The following is an 18,941-nucleotide window of genomic DNA, read 5'->3' as shown; positions in this document are numbered from 1 at the left end:
TCTTCTATATTTCCTGGGCATGCGTTCCATTTCCAGGGCGTGCCTTATTCTGGGGGCGTGGCCAATTTATCGACATCCGGCCAGTGGAACGCACAACAAAACGCCCCTTGGAACGCATAAGCCGGTGTTGTAAAATTTCATGCGACCCGTGATTTTCGCTCACCCCGTCACTTCCGGTGAGGCTACGTCATTCGCACAGCTGACGGCGGGCCTTTACTGCGCATGTGTCAATCCCCTGCCCTTAACAGCGCATGCGCTGTAGATTTATTCTCACGGTGGAGAAAAATTATAGCCTCGAGTGGGCGGAGACTTGCGGGTGGGCGGGCGGAGCTGAACAGATGCTCAGGACGTCAGCAGCAGCCCCGCCCACCCTAATAACATGCCTCTGAATATTAAGTGGTGGTGAAAAATCATACTCAAGTGGGCGGAGATTTTCTCCAGGCGGAGGCTTCAGGAAAATGTCTCCGGAATCAGGGACAGGTGTGAATAGAGACGAGTCCTGGAAGATGCTGATAAAAGGGACATTGGTGGAATGGAAGGGGTTTGGAGAGGAGGTGGGCAGAGGAGCTGTTTTGGTCTAAAGCAGCAAAAGAATCACAACTCCCAGCAGGTGAGGGGGGGCTGAGTTCTGGAGCTTGTGGGCTTTGCTGGGACTTTGTAGTTCAGTTCTAGGTGGAGGAAGGATACACAGAGCATGCTGGGATATGTAGTGCTCCGGTGTGGGGGAGGGGACATGCTGGGATATGTAGTGCTCCGGTGTGGGGGGACGGGACATGCTGCGATATGTAGTGCTCTGGTGTGGGGGAGGGGGACATGCTGGGATATGTAGTGCTCTGGTGTGGGGGAGGGGACATGCTGGGATATGTAGTGCTCCGGTGTGGGGGAGGGGACATGCTGGGATATGTAGTGCTCCGGTGTGGGGGGACGGGACATGCTGCGATATGTAGTGCTCTGGTGTGGGGGAGGGGACATGCTGGGATATGTAGTGCTCTGGTGTGGGGGAGGGGACATGCTGGGATAGGTAGTGCTCTGGTGTGTGTGTGTGTGTGTGTGTGTGTGTGTGTGTGTGTGTGTGTGTGTGGGGGGGGGGGGGACATGCTGGGATATGTAGTACTCCTCCAGTGTGGGGGATAATGTATAGATTGATGTCGGTGTCCCCGTCTCATCTCCTTCCTGTCTCCTCTCTCAGGCACCATGCTGTACGAAATCTCCAGGATCATCCAGGGCGGCGCTGCCGTCTGCCGCCACGCCTCCACCGCCGCCGCCGCCAGGGTAGAGCATGAACACCTATTCCCTGTGAGTACTGATTGGTTGGGGGAGGGGTTAACCGCCTGGAGTGTCCCCAGTGGGGGAGGGGCATGCCACCTAATGTGCGCGCTCTGCTGCCGGACGGAGCCCCATAGACACTATGCCTCTCTGGATATAAATTTGGATACATTTGTAGCCATTCGGATGTATCTGAATCTCGGAGATGAAATGGTAACACATTTTTGTTGAAATTTAATTTACGTTCATCGTTTTCTCACCCATTCCAAATTATTTATGTACGACTTGGATTCGGATCGTTTGGGGGGAGGGGGAGAAACAAAAAGGTCAACCGATTCGAATCCTGTGTCAAGAAATAGCTGGTTGCTAAAGGGGGGGGGTGGCCGCCGCCGCCTCCTTAACAACCAATGAGTCATCAGCTGTCAGCGGGCTTCCCTACTGGCTGAAATGTAAAACACCCCACCCCCTTTGTGACATCAACAGCCCAGCGTTACCTGGTTGGTGATGTCACAGGGGCGGGGCCACCCCTTAGCCATGTAAGAACCGTCGGACATTCAACAGCGTGGAGCGTTCGAAAGGGGTTTTTATTTATTTTTAAATTTTTTGGGGTGGAAAGGGTAGGGGTACTACGTACCTCATACTCATTCACATAGTTGGAGGTAGTGTGGGATCTGGGGGGGACTCCTTTGTTTTTTTGCCAATACCCCCCCCCCCCCCCCCCTTTCCTTGCCTGCCCCCCGGTCTGCATCGGATAAGGGCCTGGGGGGGACTTTTTATTTACTATTTTTGATCTATGTACACCATACTCATTCACATAGGTGGGTAGGGCGGGATCTGGGGTCCCCCCCCCACAACCACCAGCCAGGGTTGTTGGAAAGAGGCCCTTGTCCCCATCAGCATGGTGCTTAGGGCAGGGCCCTGGTATGGTGACCTGGTATGGTTTGGGGTGGGGGGGCACTTGCTCATACACCCCCCCTTCCCCCTTTCCTGGGTTGCATGCTTGGATAAAGGTCCGGACCCCTATGCTTTTTTTTTTTTTTTTTTTTTATTCCTCTTCCCCATCGGGGGGGGGGGGGGGGGCTGGTGCCCATGCAGGGTTGGTTGTTGGGGGGGGGGTTTGTTTTTTTTTCCAGGATTTTCTATTGCCAGCACTCATTTGTTTTTACGTTTCAGCTGTCAGTGGGGAATCCCGCTGACAGCCAACGAGTCGTCGGTTGCTAAGGACGTGGCGGACGGCGCCCCCAGCCCGATCCTTAGCAACCAGCTATTTCTTCACACAGAATTTGAATCATTGATCGTGTGGTGTTTGTGTTTTGTTTTGGGTTTTGTTTTGTATTGTTTTTTGTTTTTTTTATTTTTTGTTTTTTACGAGTTCAAATTGTTTTTCAAAAAATTGTGGAATCCGTCAGAAAATGAATAAACAAAATTAAAATTTTTAACTAAAATTCTGAAACCAAAATTTGGTAACGTAAGAAATTTGAATGTTCTGCACACACCTCTAGTGCCGCTCACACCCTGACCGCGGGACGGTGATCGCTGTCAGTGGGAGGTGATCCCAAACATCTGCTTCCTATAGGCTGAATATCCACCAAAGACTCCACCCAGAATGTCTTCTTTTTAACCCTCCCAATCATAGAAAAGCCAAAGCGAAGGGCACAGGTCTGACATCTGTTTATTTATTTATTTTTAAATCTGCAGGCCGCCCTCCAACCGCGGGACTACGCCGTGCCCAACCCCACCTGGAACCCCGAAACCAAGAGGCTGTACGAGGAGCTGAGCCGAGACCCGAGCTGGAGGAGACTTCCCTCCTACGAGGAGTTCGCTGGCAGCAGATCGAGTACAAGAATAAGAATAGTGTTTGGCTGTGGTGGGGGATGACATTAGAGTGTAAGCTCCTCTGGTGACCTCTGACCTCCTCCTGTACAGGTATGAGCCTGGAGGCCGACGGGGAAACTCGTTTCTTCACCAGGAACCTGGATCAGGAAGGAATCGGCTTCGAGTATTGTATGTTCTATAACGAGGCGGAGAAGAGGACAGTCTGCATATTCCAGCCCGGGCCCTATCTGGGGGGCCTCGCAGGGTGAGCGTTATTTTCTTTTTTTTTTTTTCTTTTTTTTTTTCTTCGCAGAGCCTACCCTAACCAGAATCCTTTGGTTCCTCGGGCTCTCCTTGTTCTCCTTCCACCTCTCGCGTCCCCTCTTGCCTTCTTCTAGGTACACACACGGGGGCTGCATCGCCACCATCGTAGACTCCACCGTGGGGGCGGGAATTGTAAACGGCATCGGACCGGCTATGACCGCCAACCTGAACCTCGACTATCGGAGGTAAGCGCCCAGGGGGGAGAAGAGGACCTACCTGACACTACATGGTTGTCAGGAGATTGTACAATCGATGGCCGGCGGTGATGATGTGGTAGTGACAGGGGAAGAATAATATTGGGGAGACTCTCGCGGGGGGGGGGGGGGGTAGGAGTTGTTGATGTTCTGAAGCTGTGATAGCAGAGAGGTGTAATGAGGTTCTCTTTGTGTCTGTAGTCCGATTCCTCTGGGATCCACAGTCCTCATAGACAGCCGAGTGGAGAAGGTCGACGGTCAGAAAGTCTACACCAGATGCCAGGTCCGCAGTCATGACAGCGCTGTGCTTCACAGCGAGGCCACCGGTGAGGACTACTGCTGGGAAATCTTCATTCTGTAACTCCATTCCTTCCTCTCTTGTCTCTCCTGTCACTCATCTGTGGTTTCTGATCTGTCGCTCCTGTCATTGCTCTTCTGTCCCTCCTCCTCTGCCATTCCTGTTTCTTGTCTGCTGTTCCTGACTCTGCTCCTTTGTTGCTCCTCTGCCGGTGCTGGCGTTGCTCCGCTGCCATTCCTGTTTCTTGTCTGCTGTTCCTGTTGCTGCCCCTCTGCCATTCCTGACATTGCTCCTCTGTCCCTTCTTGTTGCTGCTCCTCTCTCCTTCTTGTCTGCCGTTCCTCTGTTGCTGCTCCTCCTCTGTCTCTCCTGTCATTGCTCCCGACGTTGCTCCTCTGCTGTTCCTCTTCATTGTCTGCTGTTCCTGACGTTGCTTCTCTGCCGTTTCTGTTATTGCTCCTCTCTTCCTCTGTCATTCCTGGTGTTGCTCCTCTGTTGTTGCTCCTCTGTCCCTGCTGTTGCTGCTCCTCTCTCCCTCCTTCTCTGCCGTTCCTAGCATTGCTCCTCTGCCATTCCTCTTGTTTCTTGTCTGTTGTTCCTGTCGCTGCTCGTCTGCCGTTCCGGTCGTTGCCAATCCTGTCATTGCTCCTCTGCCATTCCTTTTTGTTTGTTTCTTGTCTGCTGGTCCTGACACTGCTCCTTTGTTGCTCCTCTGCTGTTCCTGTTGCTGCTCCTCTGCCATTCCTGACATTGCTCCTCTGTCCCTCCTTGTTGCTGCTCCTCTCCTTCTTCTCTGCCGTTCCTCTGTTGCTGCTCCGCCTCTGTCTCTCCTGTCATTGCTCCCGACGTTGCTCCTCTGCTGTTCCTCTTCATTGTCTGCTGTTCCTGACGTTGCTTCTCTGCCGTTTCTGTCATTGCTCCTCTCTCTCCCTCCTCTGCCATTCCTGGTGCTGCTCCTCTCTCCCTCTTTCCCGTTCCTGGCTTTGCTCCTCTGCCATTCCTCTTGTTTCTTGTCTGCTGTTCCTGTCGCTGCTCCTCTGCCGTTCCTGTTGCTGCTCCTCTTTCCTTCTCTGCCATTCCTAGCGTTGCTCCTCTGCCACTCCTGTTTGTCTGCTGTTCCTGTCACTGCTCCTCTCTCCCTCCTCTGCCATCCCTGTTGTCTGCTGATCCTGTTGCTGCTCCTCTCTCCCTCCTTCTCTGCCATTCCGGTTTCTTGTCTGCTGTTTCTGTTGCTGCTCCTCTCTCATTCCTCCTCCTCCTCCCTCCTCTGCCTTTTCTGTTGCTCTTGTTGTTGTTCTGACAATTTACACTTTTTTTTTTCTCTCCTCCAGCTTTGTACGTTATGTTGAAGTCAGGAGAATCTGAAGCCCGACTATAATTTGCACATCTCAGACCTCAGGAAATGTTACAGATTCTGTTGGTTGGCAGCTGCACTTTGTACTGTAATGTATCCTGTCTGTCACTAGAGGGCAGCAGATCCCGTACCATAGAAACCCTCCTGGGAGAACTTTTTTATAATGTACTCACCGCTCTCTTGGATTGATCTTTTGTAGCGGTCCCTTTTTTCTAGGTGCAATGACCTCAAACCCGCCCCCACCATGTACCCGTTTTTGTACAGCCCTGTTCTTTGACTCCTCCCAACCAAATGTAATTAATAATCGTTCATAATTATTGTATGTGACGTTTATTTAAACTGAATAAATACAGAAAATATTTTCACAGCATTTCAAGTGTTGCAAATACCTTCATTGTATCTTCTTCATCCTGGGGACCGTTCCTCCTCTCGCTTCATCCTCGGGACCGTTCCTCCTCTCGCTTCATCCTGGGGACCGTTCCTCCTCTCCTCATCCTGGGGAACATAACTCCTTTTGCCTCTTCGAGGGAACCATTCATCCTCTCTCCTCATGCTGGGAACCATTCCTCCTCTCTTCTCACCCTGAGGACCATTCCTACTCCTCATGCTGGGGACCATTCCTCCTCTCCTCTTCTCACCCTGAAGACCATTCCTACTCCTCATCCTGGACACCATTCCTCATCTCTCCTCATCCTGGACACCATTCCTCATCTCTCCTCATCCTGGAGACAATTCCTCCTCTCTCCTCATCCTGGAGACAATTCCTCCTCTCTCCTCATCCTGGAGACAATTCCTCCTCTCTCCTCATCCTGGAGACAATTCCTCCTCTCTCCTCATCCTGGAGACAATTCCTCCTCTCTCCTCATCCTGGAGACAATTCCTCCTCTCTCCTCATCCTGGAGACAATTCCTCCTCTCTCCTCATCCTGGAGACAATTCCTCCTCTCTCCTCATCCTGGAGACAATTCCTCCTCTCTCCTCATCCTGGAGACAATTCCTCCTCTCTCCTCATCCTGGAGACAATTCCTCCTCTCTCCTCATCCTGGAGACAAGGATCCTGGATGAGGAGAGAGGAGGAATGGCCCCCAGGATGAGGAGAGAGGAGGAATGGCCCCCAGGATGAGGAGAGAGGAGGAAGGGTCCCCCAGGATGAGGAGAGAGGAGGAAGGTTCTCCAGGATGAAGAGACACAAGAAAGGGTCTCCAGGATGAGGAGAGAGGAGGAATGATCTCCAGGATGAGGAGAGAGGAGGAATGATCTCCAGGATGAATAGAGACAAGAAAGGGTCTCCAGGATGAGGAGGGAGAGGAGGGATGGTCCCCAGGATTAAGAGAGGTATCTCCCCAGCTGGACACAGACACCAGTTCAACCTAACAATGGTTATCCCCATCTTGTCCATGCCATGTACAATCACCCCCCATCCTCTCCATGCCATGTACAATCACCCCCCATCCTCTCCATGCCATGCGCCATCATCCCCCATCCTCTCCATGCCATGTGCCATCTGTTATCCCCCATCCTCTTCATGCCATGTGTCATCATCCCCCATCCTCTCCATGCCATGTGTCATCACCCCCCATCCTTTTCTTTGTTCTTCTCCTGTTAGACACATCCTGAGCCCGGAAGTCCCATCTTCTCCCCCATACCTGAAACTAGACAAGAGAAGTTGGCATTGTCCTCCACCTGAGGCTGGGGACCCCTGAGTTGGTGGACACTTTGGGGGGGGGGGGGCAGCCTTGTATATGGGGATTCCACCATTCTATGGATCGGGGGCCCCTGTATATTGTTCTCTGCAGCCTTGTCAGCCGGTCCCAGCCACATTGCTACCCATTAATAGACGCTCACAGACCAGCACCTGGTAGAGACGTGGCAGGAGGGACTCCTAAGGGTGAGTGATGGCATGTAAACCTGCAAGACCTAGTGAACCCCTAGAAGAGTGAGTGTGGCTCCACCCACCATATTCTGGGGTCACCGATGAGTCCGGACTCCATATTCTGGGGTGTGGGGTCACCAGTGAGATCAGCCTCCATATTCCAGGATCACCAGTAAGCCCGGCCTCCATATTCTGGAATGTGGGGTCACCAGTGAGATCAGCCTGCATATTTTGGGGTCACTGAGTCCGGACTCCATATTCTGCACTGTGGGGTCACCGCTGGAGCCAGCCTCCATATTCTGGGGTGTGGGGTCACTGGCCTCCATATTCTGGGGTGTGGGGTCACCGGTGGAGCCGGCCCCCATATTCTGCACTATGGGGTCACCGGTGTAGCCGGCCTCCATATTCTGGGGTGTGGGGTCACTGGCCTCCATATTCTGGTGTGTGGGGTCACCGGTGTAGCCGGCCTCCATATTCTGGGGTGTGGGGTCACTGGCCTCCATATTCTGGTGTGTGGGGTCACCGGTGTAGCCGGCCTCCATATTCTGGGGTGTGGGGTCACCGGCCTCCATATTCTGCACTGTGGGGTCACCGGCCCCCATATTCTGCACTATGGGGTCACCGCTGGAGCCGGCCTCCATATTCTGGGGTGTGGGGTCACCGGCCCCCATATTCTGCACTGTGGGGTCACCGCTGGAGCCGGCCTCCATATTCTGGGGTGTGGGGTCACTGGCCTCCATATTCTGGTGTGTGGGGTCACCGGTGTAGCCGGCCTCCATATTCTGGGGTGTGGGGTCACTGGCCTCCATATTCTGGTGTGTGGGGTCACCGGTGTACCCGGCCTCCATATTCTGGGGTGTGGGGTCACTGGCCTCCATATTCTGGTGTGTGGGGTCACCGGTGTAGCCGGCCTCCATATTCTGGGGTGTGGGGTCACTGGCCTCCATATTCTGGGGTGTGGGGTCACCGGTGGAGCTGGCCTCCATATTCTGGGGTGTGGGGTCACTGGCCTCCATATTCTGGAATGTGGGGTCACCAGTGAGATCAGCCTGCATATTTTGGGGTCACTGATGAGTCCGGACTCCATATTCTGCACTGTGGGGTCACCGCTGGAGCCAGCCTCCATATTCTGGGGTGTGGGGTCACTGGCCTCCATATTCTGGGGTGTGGGGTCACCGGTGGAGCCGGCCCCCATATTCTGCACTATGGGGTCACCGGTGTAGCCGGCCTCCATATTCTGGGGTGTGGGGTCACTGGCCTCCATATTCTGGTGTGTGGGGTCACCGGTGTAGCCGGCCTCCATATTCTGGGGTGTGGGGTCACTGGCCTCCATATTCTGGTGTGTGGGGTCACCGGTGTAGCCGGCCTCCATATTCTGGGGTGTGGGGTCACCGGCCTCCATATTCTGCACTGTGGGGTCACCGGCCCCCATATTCTGCACTATGGGGTCACCGCTGGAGCCGGCCTCCATATTCTGGGGTGTGGGGTCACCGGCCCCCATATTCTGCACTGTGGGGTCACCGCTGGAGCCGGCCTCCATATTCTGGGGTGTGGGGTCACTGGCCTCCATATTCTGGTGTGTGGGGTCACCGGTGTAGCCGGCCTCCATATTCTGGGGTGTGGGGTCACTGGCCTCCATATTCTGGTGTGTGGGGTCACCGGTGTAGCCGGCCTCCATATTCTGGGGTGTGGGGTCACTGGCCTCCATATTCTGGTGTGTGGGGTCACCGGTGTAGCCGGCCTCCATATTCTGGGGTGTGGGGTCACTGGCCTCCATATTCTGGGGTGTGGGGTCACCGGTGGAGCTGGCCTCCATATTCTGGGGTGTGGGGTCACTGGCCTCCATATTCTGGGGTGTGGGGTCACCGGCCTCCATATTCTGCACTGTGGGGTCACCGGCCCCCATATTGTGCACTGTGGGGTCACCGCTGGAGCCGGCCTCCATATTCTGGGGTATGGGGTCACTGGCCTCCATATTCTGGGGTGTGGGGTCACCGGCCTCCATATTCTGGGGTGTGGGGTCACCGGCCTCCATATTCTGCACTGTGGGGTCACCGGCCCCCATATTGTGCACTGTGGGGTCACCGCTGGAGCCGGCCTCCATATTCTGGGGTATGGGGTCACTGGCCTCCATATTCTGGGGTGTGGGGTCACCGGCCTCCATATTCTGGGGTGTGGGGTCACCGGCCTCCATATTCTGGGGTGTGGGGTCACCGGCCTCCATATTCTGCACTGTGGGGTCACATATTATAAGATCAAAAACAGGCAGTGGTAAAAAAAAAAAAAAAAAATCTTATAGTAAGTGCATATAGTGGCTCTCCTACTATGTATATTCATTGTGGCCAAAATTGGTGTGTTTCTTGCGTAGGACCGCTGAGCCTTGTTGTTCACAGCTTGAAGCCATGATTTTTCTTCACCAGTGAAGAAAATCTTGGGGTGGGCGGGGACGTTCTCACCATCTGTTCAGCTCCGCCCGCCCACCCGCAAGTCTCCGCCCACTCGAGGCTATAATTTTTCTCCACCGTGAGCATAAATCTACAGCGCATGCGCTGTTAAGGGCAGGGGATTGACACATGCGCAGTAAAGGCCCGCCGTCAGCTGTGCGAATGACGTAGCCTCACCGGAAGTGACGGGGTGAGCGAAAATCACGGGTCGCATGAAATTTTACAACACCGGAAGCATGGCAACACGAATATCATTACATATGGTAATTAGATGTATAGGAATCATGTACTGCCACACTAGATCACCTACAGTAAGAAGACTCCTTCCCCGCAAGGATATGCAATTAGCGGACCTCCAGCTGTTGAAAAACTACAAGTCCCATCATGCCTCTGCCTCTGGGTGTCTGCAACAGCTGGAGGTCCACTAATTGCATATCCTGCGTAGTCTATCACCTTTGTAGTGTTAGTCTTCCCTCTACTTCCTGGGTTTGCGTTTCAAAGACTTCCTAGTTTTGCTTTCCATAGCTGGGGTGTGCTCTTTTCTAATTTGTCCCCCTTCATCTCGGATGCATAGTTCCGCCTTCTATGCAATCCCTCTGTCAGATACAATCACAGGATAGGAAGCTTCAATACAAGCACTGCAAGTCCCAGCAACTCCAACTGCCAGAATGCATTGATCTTGGAGAAGAGGGTGTTATAATAATAAGACTTATAATAATGCTCTTGTTTTTTTTTTTTGGTTGTGCTGTAACACAATAGAGGACAGGTAGCGCACACTAGGTAGGAAGGTAATCAGGCATGCACAGGAAGTAAGGGAGGAGCCATTGCTGCAACTGGCAGCAGGTGATGACTTCTGTTACTTTGTGGCTTTTAGAGAGTAATCATTGTACAGACAGGTATGTGATGTACAATATAGAACCTATAGCTATGGGGGATGGGTATTATGAGCTGTATGGATGGTGGGGATATACAATGCAGGTAACTAAAAATGATATAAAGGAACCATTGTGGGTACAAAGGGTATAGGATACTATTATTATTATTATTATATGTATGTACATAGGGGTTGTGGGTATTATCAGGCTTTGCAATGAAATCTATGCGTCGGCAATAATATGAGGAGTTAAGGAAGGGGGCAATTACTTTTTCACAGCACTGTGTAGCAGTCGCAGCCGAGATTTGCTGAGTGCCATCAGTCCGGGCACCCCCCAGATTAATGACGGAGGGCCAGGACTGGCTCCATTGTTTTCCTAAATACATAGCGGGCAAAGGATTGCCACCTCATCCCTTTAAACCTGAACACCTTTGAATTACGCGGGTTCTGAGGCTAATTAAAGCGGGAGTCCACCAGGACTCCGCGTTTTTTTTTTTAAAGCCAGCAGCTACAAATACTGCAGCTGCTGACTTTTAAAATAATGACACTTACCTGTCCAGCGCGCCCGCGATGTCGGCACCCGAAGCCGATCTCTAGGTCGTCTGTCGGGTCCTGCCGCCGCCATCTTGGGTATGGGAATCAGGAAATGGAGCCTTTCGGCTTCATTTCCCGGTTCCCTACTGCGCATGCGCAAATTTCGCTGCGCAATAAGGACGCTCCCCGCTGCCTCTGGGAGCTGTGTGTTTCCCAGCAGGCAGCGGGGCACTTGCGGGAAGGGGCGGGCACTTGCGGAAAGGGGCGTAAGTTACGCCCCTTTCCGCAGAGAGCTGTCCCGGAAGTGGGTGCAGTTACCTGGATTATCCAGGTAACTGCACCCCCCTCCCCCCTGAAAGGTGCCGATTGTGGCACCAGAGGGGGGGAGGGTTCCGATGAGCGGAAGGTCCACTTTAGGGTGGACCTCCGCTTTAAATGCAGATAAGGCACCAAGTGAGTTTAATTACCACCTTAAAGCAGAAGCCCACCCTAAAATGGACCTTCCGCTCATCGGAATCCTCCCCCCCTCCGGCGCCACAATTGGCACCTTTCAGGGGGGAGGGGGGTGCAGTTACCTGGATAATCCAGGTAACTGCACCCACTTCCGGGATAGCTCTCTGCGGAAAGGGGCGTAGATTACGCCCTTTTCCGCAAGTGCCCGCCCCCTTCCGCAAGTGCCCCGCTGCCTGCTGGGAAACACACAGATCCAAGAGGCAGCGGGGACCGTCCTTATTGCTCAGCGCGACTCGCGCATGCGCAGTAGGGAACCGGGAAATGAAGCCGAAAGGCTCCATTTCCTGATTCCCATACCCAAGATGGCGGCGGCAGCACCCGAGTGACGATCTAGAGATCGGCTTTGGGTGCCGACATCGCGGGCGCGCTGGACAGGTAAGTGTCACTATTTTAAAAGTCAGCAGCTGCAGTATTTGTAGCTGCTGGCTTTAAAAAAAAAAAAAAACGCGCACTCCCGGCGGGCTTCCGCTTTAATAAGCCACAGAACCTGTGGAATTATGTGTTTGGGTTTAAAGGAATGCGGTGGCAACCCTAAGCGGGCATGATGAGGCATCTTGTTGGCTTGTGTTGCTGATGTTCGGAGCAGGTCGGGGGATGTCCACCACCAAAATGCAGAGGCTGTCTACCATCTACTCATCTGACGTTTTCTTTGTTCCAAGATTGGGGCCAAATCATGGAGGCAATGGTGGTGATGGCAGAGCAAGACCTCCGCTGAGCATATGGTAACCGTGTCCCTGAGGATGGACGAGGACAGAAGAAACCGAGTGGAGAGGGTATTACACCTCACTCTGGAGATTCTCTACTTGCTGACTGGAGAGGTGAGGAGGATTCTGGGAGGTCACATAACATCACTCTTATCTCTATTAATAAAACACAGACCTGACTGGAGAGGTGAGGAGGATTCTGGGAGGTCACATGACATCACTCTTATCTCTATTAATAAAACACAGACCTGACTGGAGAGGTGAGGAGGATTCTGGGAGGTCACATGACATCACTCTTATCTCTATTAATAAAACACAGACCTGACCGGAGAGGTGAGGGGGGATTCTGGGAGGTCACATGACATCACTCTTATCTCTATTAATAAAACACAGACCTGACCGGAGAGGTGAGGAGGATTCTGGGAGGTCACATGACATCACTCTTATCTCTATTAATAAATCACAGACCTGACCGGAGAGGTGAGGAGGATTCTGGGAGGTCACATGACATCACTCTTATCTCTATTAATAAAACACAGACCTGACCGGAGAGGTGAGGAAGATTCTTGAAATGTTTTCCTGTAAATGGATATATATGAATGTGCCTTTTATTTCACAGGACTATGTAGTGGTAAAGAAGAATTTCATCAGGGAATTGAGCAGAAAGCAGAGCCCCACCATAGAGCCTCCATCTCCCTCGTTGACCCCAGAGAGAAACATTGACAAGAAGATCTTGGAAGTCACCCAGAAGATCATTGAGCTCTTGACAAGAGAGGTGAGGGTTCCCGGGAATTCTGGGACATTATCCAGTAACAGACAAGGGATGTGTCTGGATGGAGACTGTATCATTGTGTGTGTCAGGATGCCACCGTTTTCTCTTGCAGGATCGAGATTCTCTTGGGCAGAGGGATTTGAGGAGGGAGGTCTCAATGAAGAACCTTCATTCCATCACACTCCTGGGTAAGATAAGTGATTAGATAAGCAAGGTGGTCTTCTCTGCCTTTCATGCCTCCATATTTCAGTCGTGACATTAACCCTCAAATTAGTGTTACATGTTTTGTCACTGTGTGATGAGTAGGGTGTGGGTCCTCGGGCCAACCCTGAAAGTCTTGGGAGGAGGTGGACGTGGCCTTTTGGCTTGGTTTGCCTTCTCTCATGGGGTTTCCCTTCAGGGGAGCCCCACCTACTACTTGGGTGGGTCTGTTCCAGCAAACCTTCCAGAGAAAGGGGGACGGTCTGGCTTCGGTCAGATAGTCCCAAATGAGTACCTCAGTCCCCGTCTGGAGCCTAACGCCCCAGGGGATCAGGGTCCTTCCTCGTGGAGGACAGTGTAACACCCGTTTCACGTTTTGTGTTTCACTCTTTATGTGTGTGCACTTTTTTTTGGCACCGGGTTGAGCTTTTTGGGTGTGTTTCACACGCCACTGGAAAAAAATGTAAAAAAATAAAATTAACCCTCGAATTAGAGTGCCTCTCCATTGGTTTCTTCTTTTCACCTTGTTGGTAGGCCATGCTGAGAACTTCTTCAGAAAAATTCTTCATCACCACATTCTTTCCTTCTCGTATCTGGGTACGTCTATTCCTTCAGTATCATTTTTTTTTTCCCCAACAGATTTACTAACTGGTGGATACACGTCTCCCATCTCTCCCTCACTGGGTCATATGAAGGACAATCGTGGTATCGTTGTCAACTCCCAGACCACCAGATCCACCTCTCCAAAGGAACAATGCATGTCCCTTTATCTAGAGAAGGACAGTGAGACGTCAAACTTACGCAAAGAAGGTCAACCACGTACTAACTTCTCCAAACCAATAGGTGCTACTCGTCATACGCCTTCGCCTTTTAAAAAGGTGCCTGCCTCATATAAAGGACCACATCGATCGTCTTCTGATGTTTCCACCTCTGTAGATCCTAAAGAATATATATTGGTTAAAATTAAAGAGGAAGAAGGCGATCTCCTAGGCACTGATAGTCCAGAACCGACACAGGAGACATTTTACGTGAAAGATGAAACACTATCAACCGATGAACATCTCCAACCATGTGACTTTTCCACCAGCTCAGATTACATAGCTACAATTAAGGAGGAATCATGGGAAACTAGTGATCATGCAGATACATCAACAGAGATGGTGGCAGGTCACCTGTCACACACGGATATTGTGGTGTCCACCATTGTAGAGCAGAGTCAAATGGTGGAGAAGCCGTATTCTTGCCTAGAGTGCGTGAAGCGTTACAGCAGCACCAAAAGCCTCAATAAACACATTCGCCTCCACACCGGCGTCAAAGTGAACTCTTGCGCCGAGTGCGGCAAAAGTTTCTTTAACAAGTCTGGCTTGCTCAAGCACCAGCGTATTCACTCGGGAGAGAAGCCCTTCTCCTGCTCGGAGTGCGGGAAGTGTTTCATCAGTAAGTTTGAGATCGATATGCACCAGCGGAGCCACACTGGCGAGCGGCCCTATTCCTGCTCCGAGTGCGGCAGGTCCTTCAGCACCAAGTCCAACTTGGTCAAGCACAACCGGGTCCACACGGGAGAGAAACCCTACACCTGTTCCGAGTGTGAGAAGAGCTTTTCCATTAACTCCGACCTGGTCCGCCACACGAGGACTCACACGGGAGAACGGCCGTATTCCTGTTCCGACTGTGGCCGCAGGTTCATTAGTAAATCCAACCTGATTCGGCACCAGACTGTCCACTCTGGAACGAGGGAGAAGCCCTTCACCTGCTCCGAATGTGACAAACATTTCGTCAGCAACTCGGACCTGGTGCGCCACCAGAGAGTCCACTCGGGGGAGAAGCCCTATGCCTGCAGCAAGTGCGGAAAATGCTTTTCCAGTCAAATGGCCTTAAAGGCTCACGTAAAACGAGCTACGCGGGGGAGCGATGTGGAGGAACCACCATGCGTTCCCTAGAAATGACTCTACAGCTTGAAGGCAAACCCTGAGCCAAGGTCTCTGTGCCATAAAAAGTCACAGGTGGCGTCACTCTCTGTAGTTTACAGTGGAAGCACTTGTTTGTAAAATCCCCTGCTGGCTTCTAGATGTGATAGACAATTCAGGGCCCCATGGACATGATATTCTACAGCTGGGCTCTACGAGTCAGTGGGGACATTTTTCTATACTGAGCATGACTCCGTGTTCTTGGCCAGAAAGTATTCTGCTGTTTGGCCACAACTCCCCCTATATAAGTTGACTTCATTGTATGTATACTTCCTTAAAGTGATTCTAAACTTTATTTTTTTTTTTAACAATAAATAGGTCATAGGTACCTGCTATGTGTAATGGTTTTGCACAGAGTAGCCCCAATCCTCCTCTTCTGGGGTCCCCACCAGCGCTCCTGTCTCCTCCTCTTCAGCTGGTGCCCCTATAGCACGCCACTTCCTATGAGGGATCTCGTGTGGGTGCAATCCAGAGTCCGTAGACACAGACAGCTGCTCCCCCTTCCAATGGCTCATGCTGCTGCTCCCGTCATGTTAGGAGAGATAGAGTCGCTGCTGTCAGACAGAGTACTGGATCGAGATGGGGCTCAGATAAGTATTTCGGTCGGGATGCCTTGATTATAGAAGTTTTTTTTTTTTTTTTTTTTTTTTTTTTTTTTTACCTTTAACCACTTCTTAACCCCCAAACATTATATATATGTATATATATATATATATATATATATATATATATATATATATATAAATATATATAATTATTATTATTATTTTTTAATCAGAGACCCTAGAAAATAAAATGGTAGTTGCTGCAATTTTTTTATGTCGCACAGCAATTTTTCAAAGCAATCATTTTGGAAAAAATACAATTTAATGAATTTTAATGCACAAAAACACAATATATAGCCAACCCCCATCAAATCATTCTCTGCAGCTCTTACCTTTTGTACCACCACCCCCCTCCCTTTAGAATGTAATCTCTACGAGCCGGGCCCTCCTGTACCTTTTGTATTGTACTGTAATTGTGTTGTCTCCCCTATACATTGTAAAGCGCTGCGTAAACTATTGGCGCTATATAAATTGTGAAGAATAATAATAATAACCCAATATTTTGGAAAAATTTTAAAGATGATGACACGCCAAGTAAATTGATACCGAACAAGTCACGCTTTAAAATTGCGCACGCTCGTGGAAAGGCGACAAACTACGGGACTTAAAAATCCCCATAGGCGATACTTCAATTTTTTTTTCTTTTTACAGGGTACCAGTTTAGGGTAACGGGGGAGGTCTAGCGCTAGAATTATTATTCTTCCTTTAACGTTTGCCGTGATACGAATGCACTTCACATATGCGGGCGTGACCGAAGTATGCTTTTGCTTCTGCATATATAACACAAGGGGACGGTGGCGTTTAAAAAAAAAAAAAAAAAAAAAAAAATATATATATATATATATATATATATAATATTACAGTAAAACCTTGGATTTTGCTTGCAGCACAATTCGTTTTGGAAACATGCTTGTAATCCAAAGCACTCTTATATCAAAGTGAATTTCCCCATAAGAAATAATGGAAACTCAAATGATTCGTTCCACAACCATTTATTCATAAGTCCTTCAGTTTATAGTCCATATAAAAAGATTATAGCAATGTGATAGGTTGTGTAACCATAAAATGTCCATCCACATATGGAAGCCTCCGCAAAATCCAGCAGCATTTACAGAGTAACTTAACCATAACCCCGGTATCCTCTTCTTCGGCCGGCCGTACGATTTCCGATCAGAGTGGTCTCTGCGGTGGATTCGCTGCGAGATCACTTTTATCGGTGGCGGGAGAGGGAGCCCCCCCCCATCCGACCGCATCTTCCGGTGCCCTCTGCCGCTTAACGGAGCCATCGGTAGCAGCGGAGGAAATCGGATCCTTCTCATTCTGTGGTATGGAGCTGACTGAGGGGAAGATGTCCCCTGCTTGGCTCCACACCATTGCAGGGCAGAAGGCCACCCCCTGCCATGGTCCGGTGCCCTCCGCAGATCTCATGTTTAAGAGGTCCTGTCATGCTTTTTTTCTATTACAAGGGATGTTTACATTTCTGGTAATAGGAATGAAAGTGACACTTAAATTTTTTTTTAAAAAAAAACAGTGTAAAAATAAAAGGTAAAATAAATAATAATAATAAAAAACAATTTTAAACACACTCCGTCCCGCCGAGCAGAAGCGAACGCATACGTGAGTAGCGCCCGCGTATGAAAACGGTGTTCAAACCACACATGAGGTATCGCCGCAATCGGTAGAGACCTCCTCTGTAATGCAAAACATGCAACCTGTAGAATTTTTTGAACGTCGCCTATGGAGATTTTTAAGGGTAAAAGTTTGTCGCCATTCTACGAGCGGGCACAATTTTGAAGCGTGACACGTTGGGTATCAATTTACTCCGCGTAACATTATCTTTCACAATATAAAAAAACAATTGGGCTAAATTTACTGCTGTCTTATTTTTTTAATTTAAAAAAGTGTATTTCTTCTAAAAGTGCACTTGTAAGACCGATGCGCAATTATGGTGTGAAAGAAAGTATTGCAACGACCGCCATTTTATTCTCTAGGGTGTTAGAAAAAAAAAATGATAATGTTGGGGGGTTTTAAGCAATTTTCTAGCAAAAAAAAAAAACTGTTTTTAACTTTTAAACAATGAATCTCAAAAAGAGTCTCGGTCCTTAAATGTAATCATATTGCTACACTTAGAGGCGCCTCTCTTCTCTTTTATACTCAGTTGTGACATGACGCTACTTGTATATCAAGACAAAATTTATTGAAAAATGTTGCTTGTCTTGCAAAACTCTCAAACCAAGTTACTCTCTAAGCAAGTTTTTACTGTATTTTATTTTTACACTGAGCCTTACATTTTTTTTAGCACTTTTATTCCTTTTACAAGAAATGTAAAGAGCCATAGGAATAAGGCATGACAGGTCCTCTTATAAGACCCCAGATATCTCTTCTACCCAGGAAAGCATAAGATTAAAAAAAAAAATCGATCTCTGCTTTCTATGGGAAAAAAATGGCAGGGTTTACATCTGCCAGAGCCGGAAGCGACGTCATGACCTCCCGGGATCATAGAGATGGCCAGGAACCATTCAGTCCGCAGCCATCTCTATGGAAAGCTGGCACTGCTGCTGCTGTTCTGTTGAAATAGCCAACTCATCAAAATCTCCAACTTCGTCACTTCCGCTGACTCTCCAGCAGCAGATTTCGACGAGTTGGCTCTACTGGCCATGTGCGCGCGCAGGCCACCGACGGAATAACCAAAACCCCCGGCAGCTGTTGGAGAACTTGGCGAGTTTTCTTCGGATTTACCAATCGCCGCAGTGCGCATGCGCAAGGTACGTCACCTTTTTTGAAAACTCATCGAGTACTCCAACAGCTAACGGGGATTTGTGTTATTTTGTCGGTGGCACGCGCTCGCATGAGCAGTAGAGCCAACTCGTCAAATCTGCTGCTGGAGAGTCACCAAAAGTGGCGTAGTTGAACATTTTGACGAGTTGGCTATTTTGACAGAACAGCGGATCGGATCTCTGGCTCCCTGATCCCACGGGAGAGCCCGGAGAGGCGCCATTGGGCGGCGGGAGGGGGGGGGAAATGTCCTTTCCCACTGCCAGTAAAAGTAATCCAGGATGGCTTTACCAAGAGAGGGAATCGCCGGATAAAATGAAAGATGCCTGTGACTGCACCCATCATCCAGATATCTCCACTTCAAGTCCAGGATATCATATGACATCCTATAGGCGGGAAGTGGTTAAGGTTAAGTTTTTTTTTTTTTTTT

The 18,941-nt window shown here is 50.1% G+C and overlaps 2 protein-coding genes across 2 annotated transcripts in view; both read left to right on the top strand.

The window, feature by feature from the left end:
• Positions 1-242: 242 nt before the first annotated feature.
• Positions 243-5,636, top strand: LOC143956362 (acyl-coenzyme A thioesterase THEM4-like). The gene is made up of 7 exons (XM_077466581.1): positions 243-480; positions 1,190-1,296; positions 2,965-3,103; positions 3,193-3,346; positions 3,480-3,590; positions 3,801-3,925; positions 5,228-5,636. Exons 1-7 carry the CDS (start codon positions 459-461, stop codon positions 5,272-5,274), a joined length of 705 nt encoding a protein of 234 aa, XP_077322707.1. The 5' UTR covers positions 243-458; the 3' UTR covers positions 5,275-5,636.
• Positions 5,637-10,310: 4,674 nt separating this feature from the next.
• The window catches only part of LOC143955227 (uncharacterized), a 101,546-nt gene continuing 92,915 nt past the window's right edge, over positions 10,311-18,941 (top strand). The window contains exons 1-5 of the mRNA XM_077465309.1: positions 10,311-10,462; positions 12,147-12,305; positions 12,811-12,966; positions 13,076-13,151; positions 13,804-15,095. Coding sequence (XP_077321435.1) covers positions 12,207-12,305; positions 12,811-12,966; positions 13,076-13,151; positions 13,804-15,095 — 1,623 coding nt within the window. The 5' untranslated portion in view covers positions 10,311-10,462; positions 12,147-12,206. The remainder of the gene's footprint in view (positions 10,463-12,146; positions 12,306-12,810; positions 12,967-13,075; positions 13,152-13,803; positions 15,096-18,941) is intronic.

This window comes from Lithobates pipiens, unplaced genomic scaffold, assembly GCF_037356315.1.
Source record: "Lithobates pipiens isolate NorthernLeopardFrog02 unplaced genomic scaffold, aLitPip1_a1.2 Scaffold_35, whole genome shotgun sequence".
Classification (NCBI taxonomy): Eukaryota; Metazoa; Chordata; class Amphibia; order Anura; family Ranidae; genus Lithobates; species Lithobates pipiens.
This window is presented reverse-complemented; position numbering and strand designations above follow the sequence as displayed.

Excerpts from the sequence above, each read along its gene's own strand:
- LOC143956362 (XM_077466581.1), top strand. The coding sequence starts at position 459 with ATGTCTCCGGAATCAGGGACAG. Across the intron at positions 1,297-2,964 it reads AGCATGAACACCTATTCCCT|GCCGCCCTCCAACCGCGGGA; the intron begins GTGAGTACTGAT and ends TTAAATCTGCAG. Across the intron at positions 3,926-5,227 it reads GCTTCACAGCGAGGCCACCG|CTTTGTACGTTATGTTGAAG; the intron begins GTGAGGACTACT and ends TCTCTCCTCCAG.